This window comes from Rhinoderma darwinii, chromosome 4 (genome assembly GCF_050947455.1).
Source record: "Rhinoderma darwinii isolate aRhiDar2 chromosome 4, aRhiDar2.hap1, whole genome shotgun sequence".
Taxonomy (NCBI): domain Eukaryota; kingdom Metazoa; phylum Chordata; class Amphibia; order Anura; family Rhinodermatidae; genus Rhinoderma; species Rhinoderma darwinii.
The window spans coordinates 171,938,569-171,954,243 of NC_134690.1; the positions used below are offsets into that span (position 1 = coordinate 171,938,569).

General features: G+C 40.4%; 1 protein-coding gene across 1 annotated transcript; it reads right to left on the reverse strand.

Annotated features, from left to right (window-relative positions):
• Positions 1–557: 557 nt before the first annotated feature.
• LOC142760944 (uncharacterized) lies at positions 558–14,559 on the reverse strand. Its single transcript, XM_075864119.1, has 2 exons — positions 14,501–14,559; positions 558–2,301 (listed from the first exon to the last, which is right to left on the reverse strand). The coding sequence occupies exon 2, from the start codon at positions 2,188–2,190 to the stop codon at positions 772–774; it is 1,419 nt and encodes a 472-aa protein (XP_075720234.1). The 5' UTR covers positions 2,191–2,301; positions 14,501–14,559; the 3' UTR covers positions 558–771.
• Between the last annotated feature and the right edge of the window lie 1,116 nt (positions 14,560–15,675).

The window sequence follows — 15,675 nt, forward strand, 5'->3', positions numbered from 1 at the left end:
AATGCCATTACTCCCAAGTGGGAATTCATATATGTTGAAAAACAACCCCAGTACAAGGCAAAAGAATAATATATATATGTGTCATAGCAAGTGCTTACTAGAACTAACTAGAAACCGTGTATTAGCAAATTTAAAGCAATACCAGGCTAACAAATCACACAAATAAGGCCACAATAATAAAATGACTCATCTTGTGCCAAACTGCAACACCAATGACCACGACCTCAGGACCCCAACGCGTTTTGCCGTCAGCTTTCTCAAGGGGTACTTTTCTGTTTAATCTGATTTGTGCCAGGAGTCTGTTATTCTTTCTGGAAATGTATTATTAAACTGACCATTAGGACAAGGGACATTACCATTTTCTTTGTTAATAGGGGGTGTCCCCACACAGTCTGATACTGTCAGCGATAATTGGACAGTGTCAGAGTGTGTAGGAACACGCCACATTAAGAAAGCGAATGTAAACGGCCAGTTGTCAATTCCTTCATACATTTCCAAGAGGAATAACAGAGGAGAATCATAATGCAGATTTCTAAAAAAACAAAAAACTGCTTCAGCATTGTTATTTTATAGGATATGTAAACATTTAATAAAACAGACATGTCAGGAGTTCTGACAACTTATCTTTAAAAGTAGCTTGCCCTACATAATAGTGGTCACAGCATGGATTGTTGTACTGTCAAATCATGCATATGGGGCAAAAAATATTGTTGGAGACCACCACCTCTTTATAAACCACTTGGTCAGTACAGTCATACCAATATAGTTCGATTATTCTTCTGGTAAGTCATCATAGGTTTCCAGAGCATGTGGTCTGCGGTTGAAGGGTCGAAGGCATTCCCAAATGTTTTTGAAACCATCTGACACTGGCCCATATTTCTTCTTCCTTTTTTTCGTCTTTTTTTTTTTCAAATTATTTTCCCAATTCATCATATCATAATCTTCCCTGCTGAAATATAGAGATCTTTTTGCTCTACATTTTTGGGAACATTTATCTTTGGAATTAGACAAAGAACATACCTGAATATTTTCAGTATTTTCTTCTGCGTGCTTTCTGGAAAATTTAGGTAGATTTATTTGGGGAGACACATTCTGAGGAAATAAAAGGTGTTCAAAATGTATTTGCATAGGTTGTATTACTTTGATCATGTCAGTCAGGTAGAATGTGTAGTATGTGTACGATTGCCTCTTATTTTTTTTAGAGAGATGGTTATCGGCATGAATGATGGCTTTACTTCGGCTTGTGGTCTGGGTTATTGAAGCTGGCTTCTTGTAGCTTATGAATGATCTGGTAGAGTTTGGCTGGGGGAGCACAGTAGATTTGTTCTTTTTTCTTGAAGCAGGTTTCTTCTTAGAAATTGCACCAGGATTTTCCAGTAAAGGAACAGATTGATCTTTTGTTTTTCTGCTACGTTTCCTCACTTTTTTTTCCGTGATTGGAACAGAATTACTTTGAAGGCACATAGAACTGTTTGCACCTTGTACAGGTGAATTGGCTTGAGTAAATGCTTCAGACTTGGCCTTGCAAGCTTTATTCCTGCGAGCGTTTAGAGTTTTTGAAACACTGATACCCGGTATAGGTTGATCTGCGTTTTTGACATCGGGATTTTTGTTGCACTGCACATTGGAAATTATGGAAGCACTAATACCCTGAATAGGTCGACTCACATGCTTGACTTTGGTAGCAGTCTGTGGCACTGTTGAAGGATGATCTACATGAGTTTTGTTGCTCTGGGTGTTTGGAATTGTTGAAGCATCATTACCCTGCATATGTTGGTCAGCGTTTTTTACATTAAGAGATGTGTTGCTCTGAGTTATCGAAGCACTATTGCCTTGAATAAGTTGATCAGCATCCTTGACCTTGTGATTTATGATGTTCTCAATACTTAGAGTTGTTGAAGCATCATTATCATGTACAAGTTGATCTGTGTTCTTTGTATTTAAAGGAAATGTGTTTGATGTGCATAGTGCGGGGCTGCTGGGAAGTAAACTTGAATTATTTCTTTGATTTAAAGATGAAATGTTAGCAGGCATCTTCCAATATAAGCTGCCTGTTGACATGCAATAGACATGTCCTGTTGCTGGACATTGTAGAAACCTTCTATTTGGGTTTTGTGGGTCTGTTGGTAAATGCATAAAAAGGCGTAATTTATTTAAAATTGGAACTAGTAGAGGTGCTGGATGATCCATGCTCAGTAGAATGAGATTAATGTATTCAGCATAAGAACAATGATGTGAGCCCGATAACGGATAGCTGTATATAATAAATCGCTAGAGTTCGGTAGAGGTTGAAGAACAGACCTAAAAATGAAACAAGAGTAGAGATATTTATCATATTCTTATATAATTTGCTCATGAACAATACAAATGTATAACAATATTGCCATATACACTACAAAGATCCCCTACAATTTGTATATTACTAAAGCCATTACATGTTTTAGAGGTACAAATCACCTGTTTTTCTTCCATGCAGTCATAGGGATAGATTTATTAGGACTGGCGTTTCATATGCCAGTCTTTCTAAGAAACAAACTGCAATAAGATGCGACAAAAATATATAGAGGCGCATGCCTCTTAATAACTTTGTTGCATCTTCAGTTGTCTGTGCGCCATTGATTTAAATTTACGGCAGGCAGGACCTGGCGTAGACTTTCGCTATAATTATCACCAGTTTGTGGTGTGAATTATAGTAATTACGGCGGGGTTGCTGGCGGCCTTGCCCATTTACAGTAAATGCCGATTTTTGGGCTGTTTGTGACTCATTCTATACAAGAAAACTGGCCTAGACACTTTAAGTTTCCCCATAGAGTTTACATGATAGAATTCTGGTTGCTTGCAGCAGCCATCACAAGGGGAGCCTCGGAGTGTACAGCAGACAGGTTTATTATCACATTGGTGTTATTGAATGGGAGCTGTATAAATCTGTACGCAGTAAGCTCCCCTAGAAATGGCTGCCACTGGATTTTTAAACCAGAAAAATACTTTAAATACTTTGCAATCAAAGTTTTCATTTACTCCAATGGATCTAAAATAAAAAATGGAGTAACTTTGCAAATTGTCTTGATTAAAAAAAAATACACAATTCCTATACACAACTATATGTATCCATGGTAAAAAACTAAAAATAAGTCCTGAGTAGTTTGATCCTGCAACCATACTCCTTTCCATATGTCCCCTACTTATTGCCAATGAACCAAATGTAAGTTAGCAAAAAGTAGAGAACAGAAGGAAAGGGAGTATGACTGCAGTGTCACACTACACAGGGTTTGTTTGTAGTCTGTAACCATGGAAACACATAGGTCTGCATAGAAGTTCCAGCCACATAACCGTAGGACACACATAACCTCTGCTTAATTTTTTATTTTCAATGCAATGGAGCAATAATAAATAAAAATATATGTAAAATACATCAACAAAGGTTATGTAATGTAATAAATCAATTGAAAAATGTGAAAAAACTTTTGCATAAGACAGACTTACGAAGACCCAAAAGACTGGGGGGTTATTTAACTCTCTCTTGCTTTTGGCATATATATATATATATATATATATATATATATATATATATATATATATATATATACACACTAGTCCTTCTAAATGAATTAGAATATCATCAAAAAGTTAATTTATTTCAGTAATTGAATTAAAAAAGTGAAAGTCATATATTATATAGATTCATTACACACAGTGATCTATTTCCAGCATTTTTTTTCTTTTAATGTTGATGATTATGGCTAACATTTAATAAAACCCCAAAATTTAGTGTCTCAGAAAATTTTAATATTATATAAACCCAATTTCAAAAATGATTTTTAATAATGAAATGTTGGCGCCTACTGAAAAGTATGTACAGTATTTGCACTCAATACTTGGTCAGTGCTCCTTTTGCATGAATTACTGCATCAATGCGGCGCGGCATGGAGGCGATCAGCCTGTGGCACTGCTGAGGTGTTATAGAAGCCCAGGTTGCTTTGATAGAGGCCTTCAGCTGGTCTGTATTGTTGGGTCTGATGTCCCTCATCTTCCTCTTGACAATCCCCTATAGATTCTCTATGGGGTTTAGGTCAGGCGAGTTTGCTGGCCAATCAAGCGCAGTGATACTGTGGTTATTAAACCAGGTATTGGTACTTTTGGCAGTGTGGACAGATGCCAAGTCCTGGTGGAAAATGAAATCAGAATCTCCATAAAGCTTGTCAGCAGAGGGAAGCATGAAGTGCTCTAAAATGTCCTGGTAGATGGCTGCGCTGACTCTGGTCTTGATATAACTCAGTGGAAAATCTAATTTTCGACCTATTTCTTTGCTAAATACAGATCTAAAAATGTTTGCAAAGATTTTATCTTGTAGACTGGCAGATATTCCTCCCCAGCTGATTAGTCCTGATCAGATGGGATTTGTAAAAGGGAGACAAACAGTGGATAGCACCAGACGGTTTTTAAATATTATCTCAGAGGTTGAGGTTAGGCGGATGCCTTCTCTGCTCCTTACCCTGGATGCGGAGAAGGCATTTGACCGTGTTCACTGGGCGTATTTAAGGGAGGTTTTGGGGAAGTTTGGGATCCGGAATTCTTTTTTATCTGCCATTATGGCCTTGTATACCTCTCCCTCGGCTCAGATCTATAGCACAGGCGCGTTATCAAGTCCCTTTTTTATGCCCTTTGTCACCTATGATATTTACATTGGTGATGGAGCACTTTGCTACGGCGGTAAAAATAAAAATATCACCTTGTATTAGAGGAGCCTCCATAGGTCATACTGAACATCGTATAGGTCTTTTTGCAGATGACGTTATACTGTGCTTGTCCTCTCCTGGCGACACCTTGCCTCATGTACTCTGATTCATCCAGGAATTTGGGGAGATCAGTTATTATAAAATTAATACATCAAAATCTTTAATTTTAAACATGGGTATTCCAAAATATACACAGTTGCAATTACAAAAGGAATTTTCCCTTTAAATGGGTTGAAGGAGTAATTCCTTATTTAGGAATTTCTCTTACCTACCCATCTGGTAAGTTGATGTCGGTTAATTATAACACTTTACTGCAGGCTTTGAATAAGGACATTATATCTTATTCTAGATTTCCTTTATCCTGGATGGGCCGTATTGCAGCCTCTAAAATGCTACCCAAAAGTGTTGTATTACTTTCGAAACCTCCCAATTCCAATTCCCAAATCTATTTTGAGACGTATTCAAATGGTGTTCACAAGATTTATTTGGAATGGGAAGAAGGCAAGGGTTGCAGCAAAAATACTGCATTTGTCTGTAGCTAAAGGAGGTCTGGGATATCCGAATATTGTTGCTTACTATAATGCGGCCATTCTGGACCAATTAAAACATTGGTGGTTATATGATAAAAATAAGCGGTGGGTGGAGTTAGAAGCACATATATTACACAGTTCAGACTTAAAGGATGTGTTGGGTTCTGTGAGGATGGGGGGAACGCATATTGGGTAAACTATCCCCTACAATTAAAGCATCTATTCAAATTTGGAAGGGTGTGTCTAATAATGCCTCTCTTCTTCCTCTTAGACGTAGTATGGTTTCCTTAGCTATGGTGCAACGCTGTATACCCAATTCACATTTTTCAGAATGGACCACTAAAGGTATTAGGTCACTGGAAGTATTATATGATAACAATTTATTGTTACCCTACTCTATAATCTCTTCTAAATACGATCTAAGCACTAGGGATTTTTATAAATATTTTCAGTTGAGACATTTTCTTTCCACTGTTAAAGAGGCTCTGTCACCAGATTTTGCAACCCCTATCTGCTATTGCAGCAGATAGGTGCTGCAATGTAGATTACAGTAACGTTTTTATTTTTAAAAAACGAGCATTTTTGGCCAAGTTATGACCATTTTCGTATTTATGCAAATGAGGCTTGCAAAAGTACAACTGGGCGTGTTGAAAAGTAAAAGTACAACTGGGCGTGTATTATGCGCGTACATCGGGGCGTGTTTACTACTTTTACTAGCTGGCCGTTCTGATGAGAAGTATCATCCACTTCTCTTCACAACGCCCAGCTTCTGGCAGTGCAGACACAGCGTGTTCTCCAGAGATCACGCTGTGACGTCACTCACAGGTCCTGCATCGTGTCAGACGAGCGAGGACACATCGGCACCAGAGGCTACAGATGATTCTGCAGCAGCATCGGCGTTTGCAGGTAAGTCGATGTAGCTACTTACCTGCAAATGCTGATGCTGCTGCAGAATCAACTGTAGCCTCTGGTGCCGACACGTCACAGATCTGCACTGCCAGAAGCTGGGCGTTGTGAAGAGAAGTGGATGATACTTCTCATCAGAGCGCCCAGCTAGTAAAAGTAGTAAACACGCCCCGATGTACACACATAATACACGCCCAGTTGTACTTTTACTTTTCAACACACCCAGTTGTACTTTTGCAAGCCTCATTTGCATAAATACGAAAATGGTCATAACTTGGCCAAAAATGCTCGTTTTTTAAAAATAAAAACGTTACTCTTATCTACATTGCAGCGCCGATCTGCTGCAATAGCAGATAGGGGTTGCAAAATCTGGTGACAGAGCCTCTTTAAGTTCACAGTCAATGCCCCCACTTCTAATTATGAAAAATACTTCTATAGCCCTAAGTTAATAACTAAAGGTATATCTAAAGCCTATGAGGCAATTCATCAGGATGAATCTTCTCTGCCTACCCTTAATTTCATACAAAAATGGGAATTGGAGTTTGGAGGTACATATAGTAATGAACAGTGGGAAGCGGCGTTTAAAATTTGTCCTAAGTCATCCCACTGTGTAAATCATTTGGAAGCCTCTCGAAAATTGCTTTATAGATGGTACATGACTCCATACCGCCTATCCAAAATGTTTCCTACTGTGTACTATATCTGTTGGCGATGTAACGCTTCTGTTGGCTCATTATTACATGTCTGGTGGAGTTGTGATGTCATCGCTCCGTTTTGGGCAGAGATACAACAAATGTTAACCAGCATAATCGGTTCTCCGGTTCCTTGGGGACCGGAAGTAGCACTGCTTTCCTTGAAATTAGAGGATATAGGCATTGAGAATGGCACGGTTATGGCTCATGTACTAACTGTAGTGAGAACAAGTATTGCTCAGAGATGGAAAAGCTCTTCTATTCCGACTATGGCAGAAATTTTGCACAAGGTTCAGTACAATACAATTGTATTATGGAACATTTAATTTTCACAAAACTACATAAGACACAGGAATTTGCTTACAAATGGTATAAATGGCTTGTTATTAATGGCTCACAGCTTCCTTTATAGAAAGATCTTATAGAAGGTTATTAGGGTCTATATGTATATTCTAAATCATAGAGCAGGGATTCTATGTTTTATGTTTACTTATTCTTTTCAACATTGGATAGGTGTAAAATAGCAAAATTACATTTATGGAAGTTCAACTCTGGTTACATTATTAATTACTGACACTATAATTATCGCATTATGTACCCAGTATGTTTCTAATGCATGTATGTGTATACTGATTTTTAGATTAACTTTAAATCTCTATGCTTTTTGCGATCTCATAAATTTGTAAAATTCAATATTTCCAATGTTAATGTCTTGTTTATTTTTGTATAACTTTGAAAAATTTTCAATAAAAATCATTTATCGGAGAATCTAAATTTTGGGTTTTTATTTAAGATGAGAGACACCAGACCCAACAATGCAGACAAGCTGAAGGCCGCTATCAAATCAACCTGGGCTTCCATAACACCTCAGCAGTGCCACAGGATGATCGCCTCCATGCCACGCCGCATTGATGTAGTAATTCATGCAAAAGGAGCCCCGACCAAGTATTGAGGGCATATACTGTACATACTTTTCCGTAGGCCAACATTTCAGTATTAAAAATATTTTTTTAAATTGGGCTTATATAATATCCTAATTTTCTGAGACACAATTTTGGGTTTTCATAAACTGTTAGCCATAATCTTCAAGATCAAGAGAAAAAAAATGCTGGAAATAGATCACTCTGTGTGTAATGAATCTATATAATATATGAGTTTCACTTTTTGAATTGAATTACTGAAGTAAATTAACTTTTTCATGATATTCTAATTCATTGAGAAGGACTAGCGTATGTATATGTGTGTGTGTGTGTGTGTGTGTGTATATATATATATATATATATATATATATATAGATAGACGTTACATAAAACTATATAAGCATACATTTTTGTGATGTGGAATGGAAGTATTATTACTTGCAGAGATATACAAAAGCTAATTCTTAGACAAAGCTACATTATGCAGTAAGTAAATACAGATGTTGCTGATTAAACTTTCTTCCCGTACAATGCTCCCTCAAGTTACAAATATTATTATTATTAATGTATTCCGAACAACCATTGTTACTTAAAAGTATTGTAACTTAAGACCATAACTCTGTGGAAAACTAGTAATTGACAGGGAACCCACTCTGTGATGTCCATATTGCCCTTATGAGACCTCATTAAAGCAGCACATGTTGGGGAGCAAGGGAGAAAGTTGGACCTCCAGAGATCCATGTTCTGCGCCTACATCCCTATCTAACTGTGCAAGTGCCCCATCATTTCCCCTAGCTATGCCCTTCTTTAGGAAAGACCAATATATGTTGAAAATATTGTAACCAAGGGTGCATGTACATTTCAGTAGAGAGAGGGACATAAGGTTACCTCTTAGAGTAGCTGGCAACATGCCCAATCCTTCTTTCCCCACGATGGTAGACATCATGGGACTTCCCGGCTGCCCTATACACATTAGATCATTGGCAATTCTGCTGAAATTTGCAGGGTCAGTTAGCATTCATCTAATGTGCATGGTCATATTAAAAGCAAGATCCTTAATTTATTTCCCCACATACTCTTCCCTAGACAGCATCTGATCTAACCCTGTTTATGCTGAGATTGTATCAATAATCAATCCGATCTCATCATTAGCCTAGTGTTAGTATCATAGTGTATTGGGAAATATAAATAAGTCACAAATTGTTTTGTTATTATAGATATAATTTTTTTCAGTAAGAATTATTCTTAGCCTAACAAAACATCCCCATGAGTTGTGCAGACCTCAATTAAACTGACTGGAGGGGAAATCTGCATGTATGTGTTAGTCCAGCCTTAAAATAATCAAAATTAAAAAGCAGAAAAAGGGAGACCTGCTAATGAATAACTGTAACTTAATGGAATTACTATAAAGTTAAATTCATTGTGTAAAATAGTGTTCCGCATTTTGGAACCGTACTGGCTTCCTCCTCAAGCATTGCACATAAGGAAACAGTAAAAGCACTTCCATTTTAAAAGGAGAAAAAAAACGGGAAAAGAGAGGGTGTAAGGTTAAAGGTGAAGGGTTACAAGCATTGTTGTCATTTCTAAATTTATATGATTCATAAAACATTTGGAAAACATGTTAATATACAACATTACCCAAACTGTTTGTTAAATGTTACTTTAAATGGATATATTACTTAAAAACAAAAATTAGCTAGTCGTTGTAACATTGCGTGTATTGGTTGCCACGGCAACCTGCTCCCGTTGCAGAGCTCTGTGCTGTGGGTGAATCCATCTCTGACCTCAATTATCACCAGAAGTTTGGGACCTAGCTCATTCAAAGGGGGTGGAGGTAAGATACTGGAAGGATGGGGAGCTTTTTGTGGTGGCAATCTGTATGTTACGGGACTCTATGTTGGTATACTTTGCCTAGGTTATCGGTGAAACTAAGTAGAACAGGCAGGGTACAGAGGCCTGTGTGGGTCAGAGCTGATTCAGCTACTGGTAAAGGCAATAACTTGGTGATTACGGACTCACTGATGACTAAAGGGGGAATTCTACTGGGCAATTATCGGGCAAACAATCGTTCATATAACGCTTGTTGAACATAATTGCCTTGTGTAAACAGGGCAGCAATCAGCAGATGAACGAGCAAACACTCGTTCATCAGCTGATTGCATAGTTTTAAAAAAGTTAAATATTATCGTTGTCGGCAGCACATCTCTGTGTAAATAGGTGGATGTGCTGCCGACATGATAATAATGTATGGGGACGAGCGATCGGAGTAACCGTTCATCCCCATACATAGCTTCTTGTAACAGGAGCAAATGTGTGCCAATCAACGAGCTGTCTCGTTGATCGGCGATCGCTGCACCTGCAAAAATTGGACGTGTAATCAGGGCCGGCTCCAGGTTTATGTGGAACCCTTGGGCAACACAGACTTAGGGGGAACTCTTGGCGGCAGTAAAATAGCAGAAAATGTCACTTTGTACCCCCATATAGACGTTAGGCCCTGTTTATGCCCCCTTATAGAAGTTAGGCCCACAGTTTGTACCCCCATAAATTTAGTGCCCTCTGTAGATAGTGCCACACAGCCCCCCCAGGTAGTGCCACACAGCCCCCCTCCCAGGTAGTGCCACACAGCCCCCCCTCCCAGGTAGTGCCACACAGCCCCCACCTCCCAGGTAGCGACACATAGCCCCAACCTCCCAGGTAGCACCACGAAGCCCCCACCTCTCAGGTAGCGCCACACAGCCCCGACCTCCCAGGTAGTGCCACACAGCCCCCTCCTCCCAGATAGTGCCACACAGCCCCCTCCTTCCAGGTAGTGCCACACGGCCCCCTCGCTGGTAGTGCCACCTAGCCACCCTCCCTGGTGGTGCTACACAGCTGCCCTCCCTGGTAGTACCACACAGCCTCCCTCCCTTTGGGGTTCCCTCTAGGAGTGGAATCCCCAGCCAGAGCATTGCTGATGCTCTGGCTGGGGATTCCACTTCAGGAGAAGCCCCTGACGTCACTGTACATATATGGACAGTGTTGCCAGGGGCAACTGCAGAGCCATAGTCCCGGGCAGAGCACTACTAGCACTCTGCCAGGGACTCCTGCTCTGCTCCTGACATCACTGTCCATATATGGATAGTGATGTCAGGAGCAGAGCGGAAGTCCCAGGCAGAGCGCTAGTAAAGGCTCTGCTCTGGTACTCCAGCTCTGCACCTGGCATCACTGTCCATATACAGCTAGTGATGTCAGCGGCAACCCCAGAGCTTAAGTCCCGGGCAGAGCGGTACTAGCACTCTGCCTGGGATACTGCTCTTCTCCTGACAACATTGTCCATATATGGACAGTAATGTCAGGGGCTTCCCCAGAGATGGAGTTCCGGAGCAGAGCCGCTTGTAGCGCTCTGCCTTCTCTTCTCCTGACATCACTGTCCATATATGGACAATGTTGTCAGGAGAAGAGCAGTGTCCCAGGCAGAGTGCTAGTACCGCTCTGCCCGGGACTTAAGCTCTGGGGTTGCCGCTGGGGTCAATGATTCCTACTCTGAATGGTCACCGGTTATAAGTGATGTACCCCAGGGTTCAGTGCTGGGACCACTATTACTCAACTTATTTATTAATGATATAGAGGATGGGATTAATAGCACTATTTCTATTTTTGCAGATGACACCAAGCTATGTAATATAGTTCAGTATATGGAAGATGTTCGTGAATTGCAAGCGGATTTAAACAAACTAAGTGTTTGGGCATCCAGTTGGCAAATGAAGTTTAATGTAAATAAATGTAAAGTTATGCATCTGGGTACCAACAACCTGCAAGCATCATATGTCCTAGGGGGAGCTACACTGGGGGATTCACTTGTTGAGAAGGATCTGGGTGTACTTGTAAATCATAAACTAAATAACAGCATGCAGTGTCAATCAGCTGCTTCAAAGGCCAGCAGGATATTGTCGTGTATTAAAAGAGGCATGGACTCGCGGGACAGGGATGTAATATTGCCACTTTACAAAGCATTAGTGAGGCCTCATCTAGAATATGCAGTTCAGTTCTGGGCTCCAGTTCATAGAAAGGATGCCCTGGAGTTGGAAAAAATACAAAGAAGAGCAACGAAGATAATACGGGGCATGGAGAATCTAAGTTATGAGGAAAGATTAAAAGAATTAAACCTATTTAGCCTTGAAAAATACGACTAAGGGGGGACATGATTAATTTATATAAATATATTAATGGCACATACAAAAAATATGGTGAAATCCTGTTCCATATAAAACCCCCTCAAAGAACAAGGGGGCACTCCCTCCGTCTGGAGAAAAAAAGGTTCAACCTGCAGAGGCGACAAGCCTTCTTTACTGTGAGAACTGTGAATCTATGGAATAGTCTACCGCAGGAGCTGGTCACAGCAGGGACAGTAGATGGCTTTAAAAAAGGGTTATATAATTTCCTAGAACAAAAAAGTATTAGCTCCTATGTGTAGAAATTTTTCCCTTCCCTTTTCCCGTCCCTTGGTTGAACTTGATGGACATGTGTCTTTTTTCAGCCGTACTAACTATGTAACTATGTAACTATGTATATGGACATTGATGTCAGGGGCTTCCCAAGAGACGGAGTCCCGGAGCAGAGCCACTAGCGCTCTGCCTGGGACTCCTTCTCTCCTCCCGACATCACTGTCCATATATGGACAGTGATGCCGTGACGAAGGCAGTGACAGCACCCGGCGGCCGAGTGGGCCCCTCCAAGGGTAGTGGGCCCCGGCACTTGCTCGGGTTCACTGGGTGCTGACCCCGGCCATGGGTGTAATAGGACCTTACTCATACTTGGAATGGTGGTATGGTTACTGAATAAAGCTGTAAGGGAGTAGGGGCATAAAGCTGCTGCCAAGGGGCATTGGCAATACTGGGGGACATGTTTATTCTGAGAAACGGTTCTTAGATTGTAACGATTTTTAAAATGCTTCTGTTTCACACTACAGCAATCATAAACCGGAGAAGGTATAAAGAAGTGTCAAATCCACAACACTCAAATGTAAATATGAAACAGAAAGAAATTATATACCGCTCTGACGATTTAAAAATAGCAACCTAGTGTAACATCCTTAGCAGATATTCCTTTTCCAGCACATACACAAATAGGAAATAAATAAAGTCTAAAAAGGATCCAAAAAGTGGACAACTTCTACTGAGACCTAAAGTTCTACGGAGGCTAATCCAGATTTTCCAAAGTTGGTTGCCACTACACATAGATCCAACAGGTTACAGATTTTATATTTCTATATTTCTAGATGATGCCGGAAGGGGAAACCCATGGTCAGGCTGGATTTGTTTGGCGTGCCACGCTTTTAAAACATTTTATTATATGTTTGAAATATCCTTATCCTTGTGAGTATGGAAATAAAATTAGTATTTTGATAAATCTCCAAACAGTGTTGCACTATATTTTTCTTTTTCATCTAAAAATATGAAATCCGTAACCTGTTGGATCTATGAGTAGTGGCAACCAACCTTGGAAAATCTGGATTAGCCTCCGTAGAACTATAGGTCTCAGGAGAAGTTGTTCACTTTTTGCACCCTTTTTGGACTTTATTTATTTCCTATTTGTGTATGTGCTGGGAAATGGGATATCTGCTAAGGATGTTACACTAGGTTGCTATTTTTAAATCGTCAGAGCAGTATAATGTTTCTTTCTGTTTTGGGTCTTAGATTGTGTGTTTATTAGGACACACATTCAAGTGTCTAAATAGACTGGAGGGGCATCATTGGTCGACAAGGTTGAGTTTCTTTCTGATGTGTAGTAGGTATTTTTAGTCTTTAAATGGACACTAATGTTTCAATTTATGCTAATATTAATAGTATACCTGATATATAGATCAACTTTTTAATTTACTTTTAAAATTTTGTTGTTTAATCCATGCAAATTCTGTGTGAAGTTTCTGCCACTAGGTGTCTACCTTCATGTAATCTGCTGTCCAACCCCTGTTGCCAAGCAAAATTTGTCCCTAGTTCAGAGCAGAATTAAAGGACTACAGAAAGTGGGGGGTCTGTCTCTTCTCTGTCTGACAATAGAAGTCTATGGAGAGGGAAGGACGGAGAAGGATGAGGGAGCAGAAGAGAAAGACAGACACACTGCCCATAGATGTCTGTGGGGAGGGGGGAGTAGGAGGAGAGAGCAGAGTGAGTCAGACACAGATAATACTGTCCATACAAGTCTATGGAGGGGGGAGCAGAGTGAGAAAGACACAGACAGCCGCTGCAGCTTCCTGGTAAGTGTTGTATGTCACCCCAGTGCTGGATTCTCAGCTACACTGCTCATTACTACTGTATAATCCCCTCCATGTTGCTACAGCTTCTAAATATATGTGATAGAGATGGGCAGGATTATCCTTTTCTATGTTTGCAGTGTATATAAGACATGATAGCTGTTAGGCTCTATCCACTAGTTCAAAGGGAACTGAGATTTGGAAATAGAGCCTGCAGGGGGGAAAACTACTAAAAAAAAATATGCAGAAAACAAGTCATATAATGGGCAGAAATAGTGTTATTCCTCATGTACACACATATGACAGCTAATTCTGAAATATCACCTCAAAAGTTTGGTACGTTTTAAGTGAGATAGTATGATCCAAGCTTAATGATGTTAATCAGGGGTATTCACTAAAATAACAGGGATTAAAGTTCAGCCTTATTCTTCTATTTACTACATAATATATTAATCCTTCTGACAGCAATTCCTGTCTTTCTTACCTCTGTTGATTTCTCTCGGATGTGACAGTGTAGTTCTCTGAATGTTTCCTGCTCTGAATTCAGCTGAATACAATCCTGTGGTTACTCTGCTTTACCTGGTTGCTTTTCTAAGTTTCGTTTTCCCTTTTATGACGTCACATTTTCTCCACCCCTGTACTATAGATAGCAATCTGGTTCTAATAAACATTCAAAGAATCCTCACAAGTATCATTTCTACTTATATTTTATTAGCTGGAAAGGTTTATTCATATTAGTAAAGAGAGAGATAAGCTTACCACTTAGGCTTAATTTGCACGACCGAATGTTAAATCGGCCGTGAAGAACGGACGTTTTTCATGGCCGATTTTCACTCGTTCGGGACCCGTTTTCAAAAATCCCTAACAGACTTCAGTCTATCGAGAGATCCGGAAAAGCGGGCAAAAATAGGACATGTCCTATTTTTTTCCGGGCCGTTCACGCGGTCCGTTATAAAAAAAATGGCAGTGTGAATAGCCCCATAGACATGCATTGATTTTAAGCAGCTGTGTGACGTCCGTTACTAAATAACAGCTGAGTTTCCCTGTCATCTGAATAGGGCCTTAGGGTAGCAGGCAAGATGCCCAATCCTTCTTTCCCCATGATGGTAGACATCAGGGGACTTCCGGGCTACCCCATACGCATTAGATCATCGATCAATTCTACTGAAATCAGGGGGTTTGGCTGACATTCATCTAATTTATATGACCAACTTTATAAGTGTAATGACAGGGGGGTAGGGAAACAGACAGTGAGCCCTAATCTACCCACCACTCAGTCCCTGCCTACTTGCAACGACCCGCCCTAGGCGACGGGGTACAACTGGGCGACGGTCCCTACACTCAGTAGGTGCACGACAGACAAACGGACAAGGGGACACAAGCAAAGGGAAATGGGGCAGTTGCCCACGGCAACACTGTGAGCAACAAGAGAGGTGAACGAGCCGAGTCAAACCAGGAATGTACGAGGTACCAAACGCAGAGCAGGAGAGTAGTCAGAAAGCCGGGGTCAGTATGAAGCAAGGTCAAATAGCTAGGAGCTGCAGCAAGGCCAGGAAACCACACAAGAAGAATCACAAGCAAAGGAGGAACAGGAAAGGCAGGTATAAATAGACAGAGGGCGGAACTAGCTCCGTCTGGCCAGGCTGCGATAGGCTCTCC

What these genes read in the sequence shown, in the direction of transcription:
- LOC142760944 (XM_075864119.1), bottom strand. Translation starts at nt 2,190, where the DNA reads ATGGATCATCCAGCACCTCTACTAGTTCCAATTTTAAATAAATTACGC.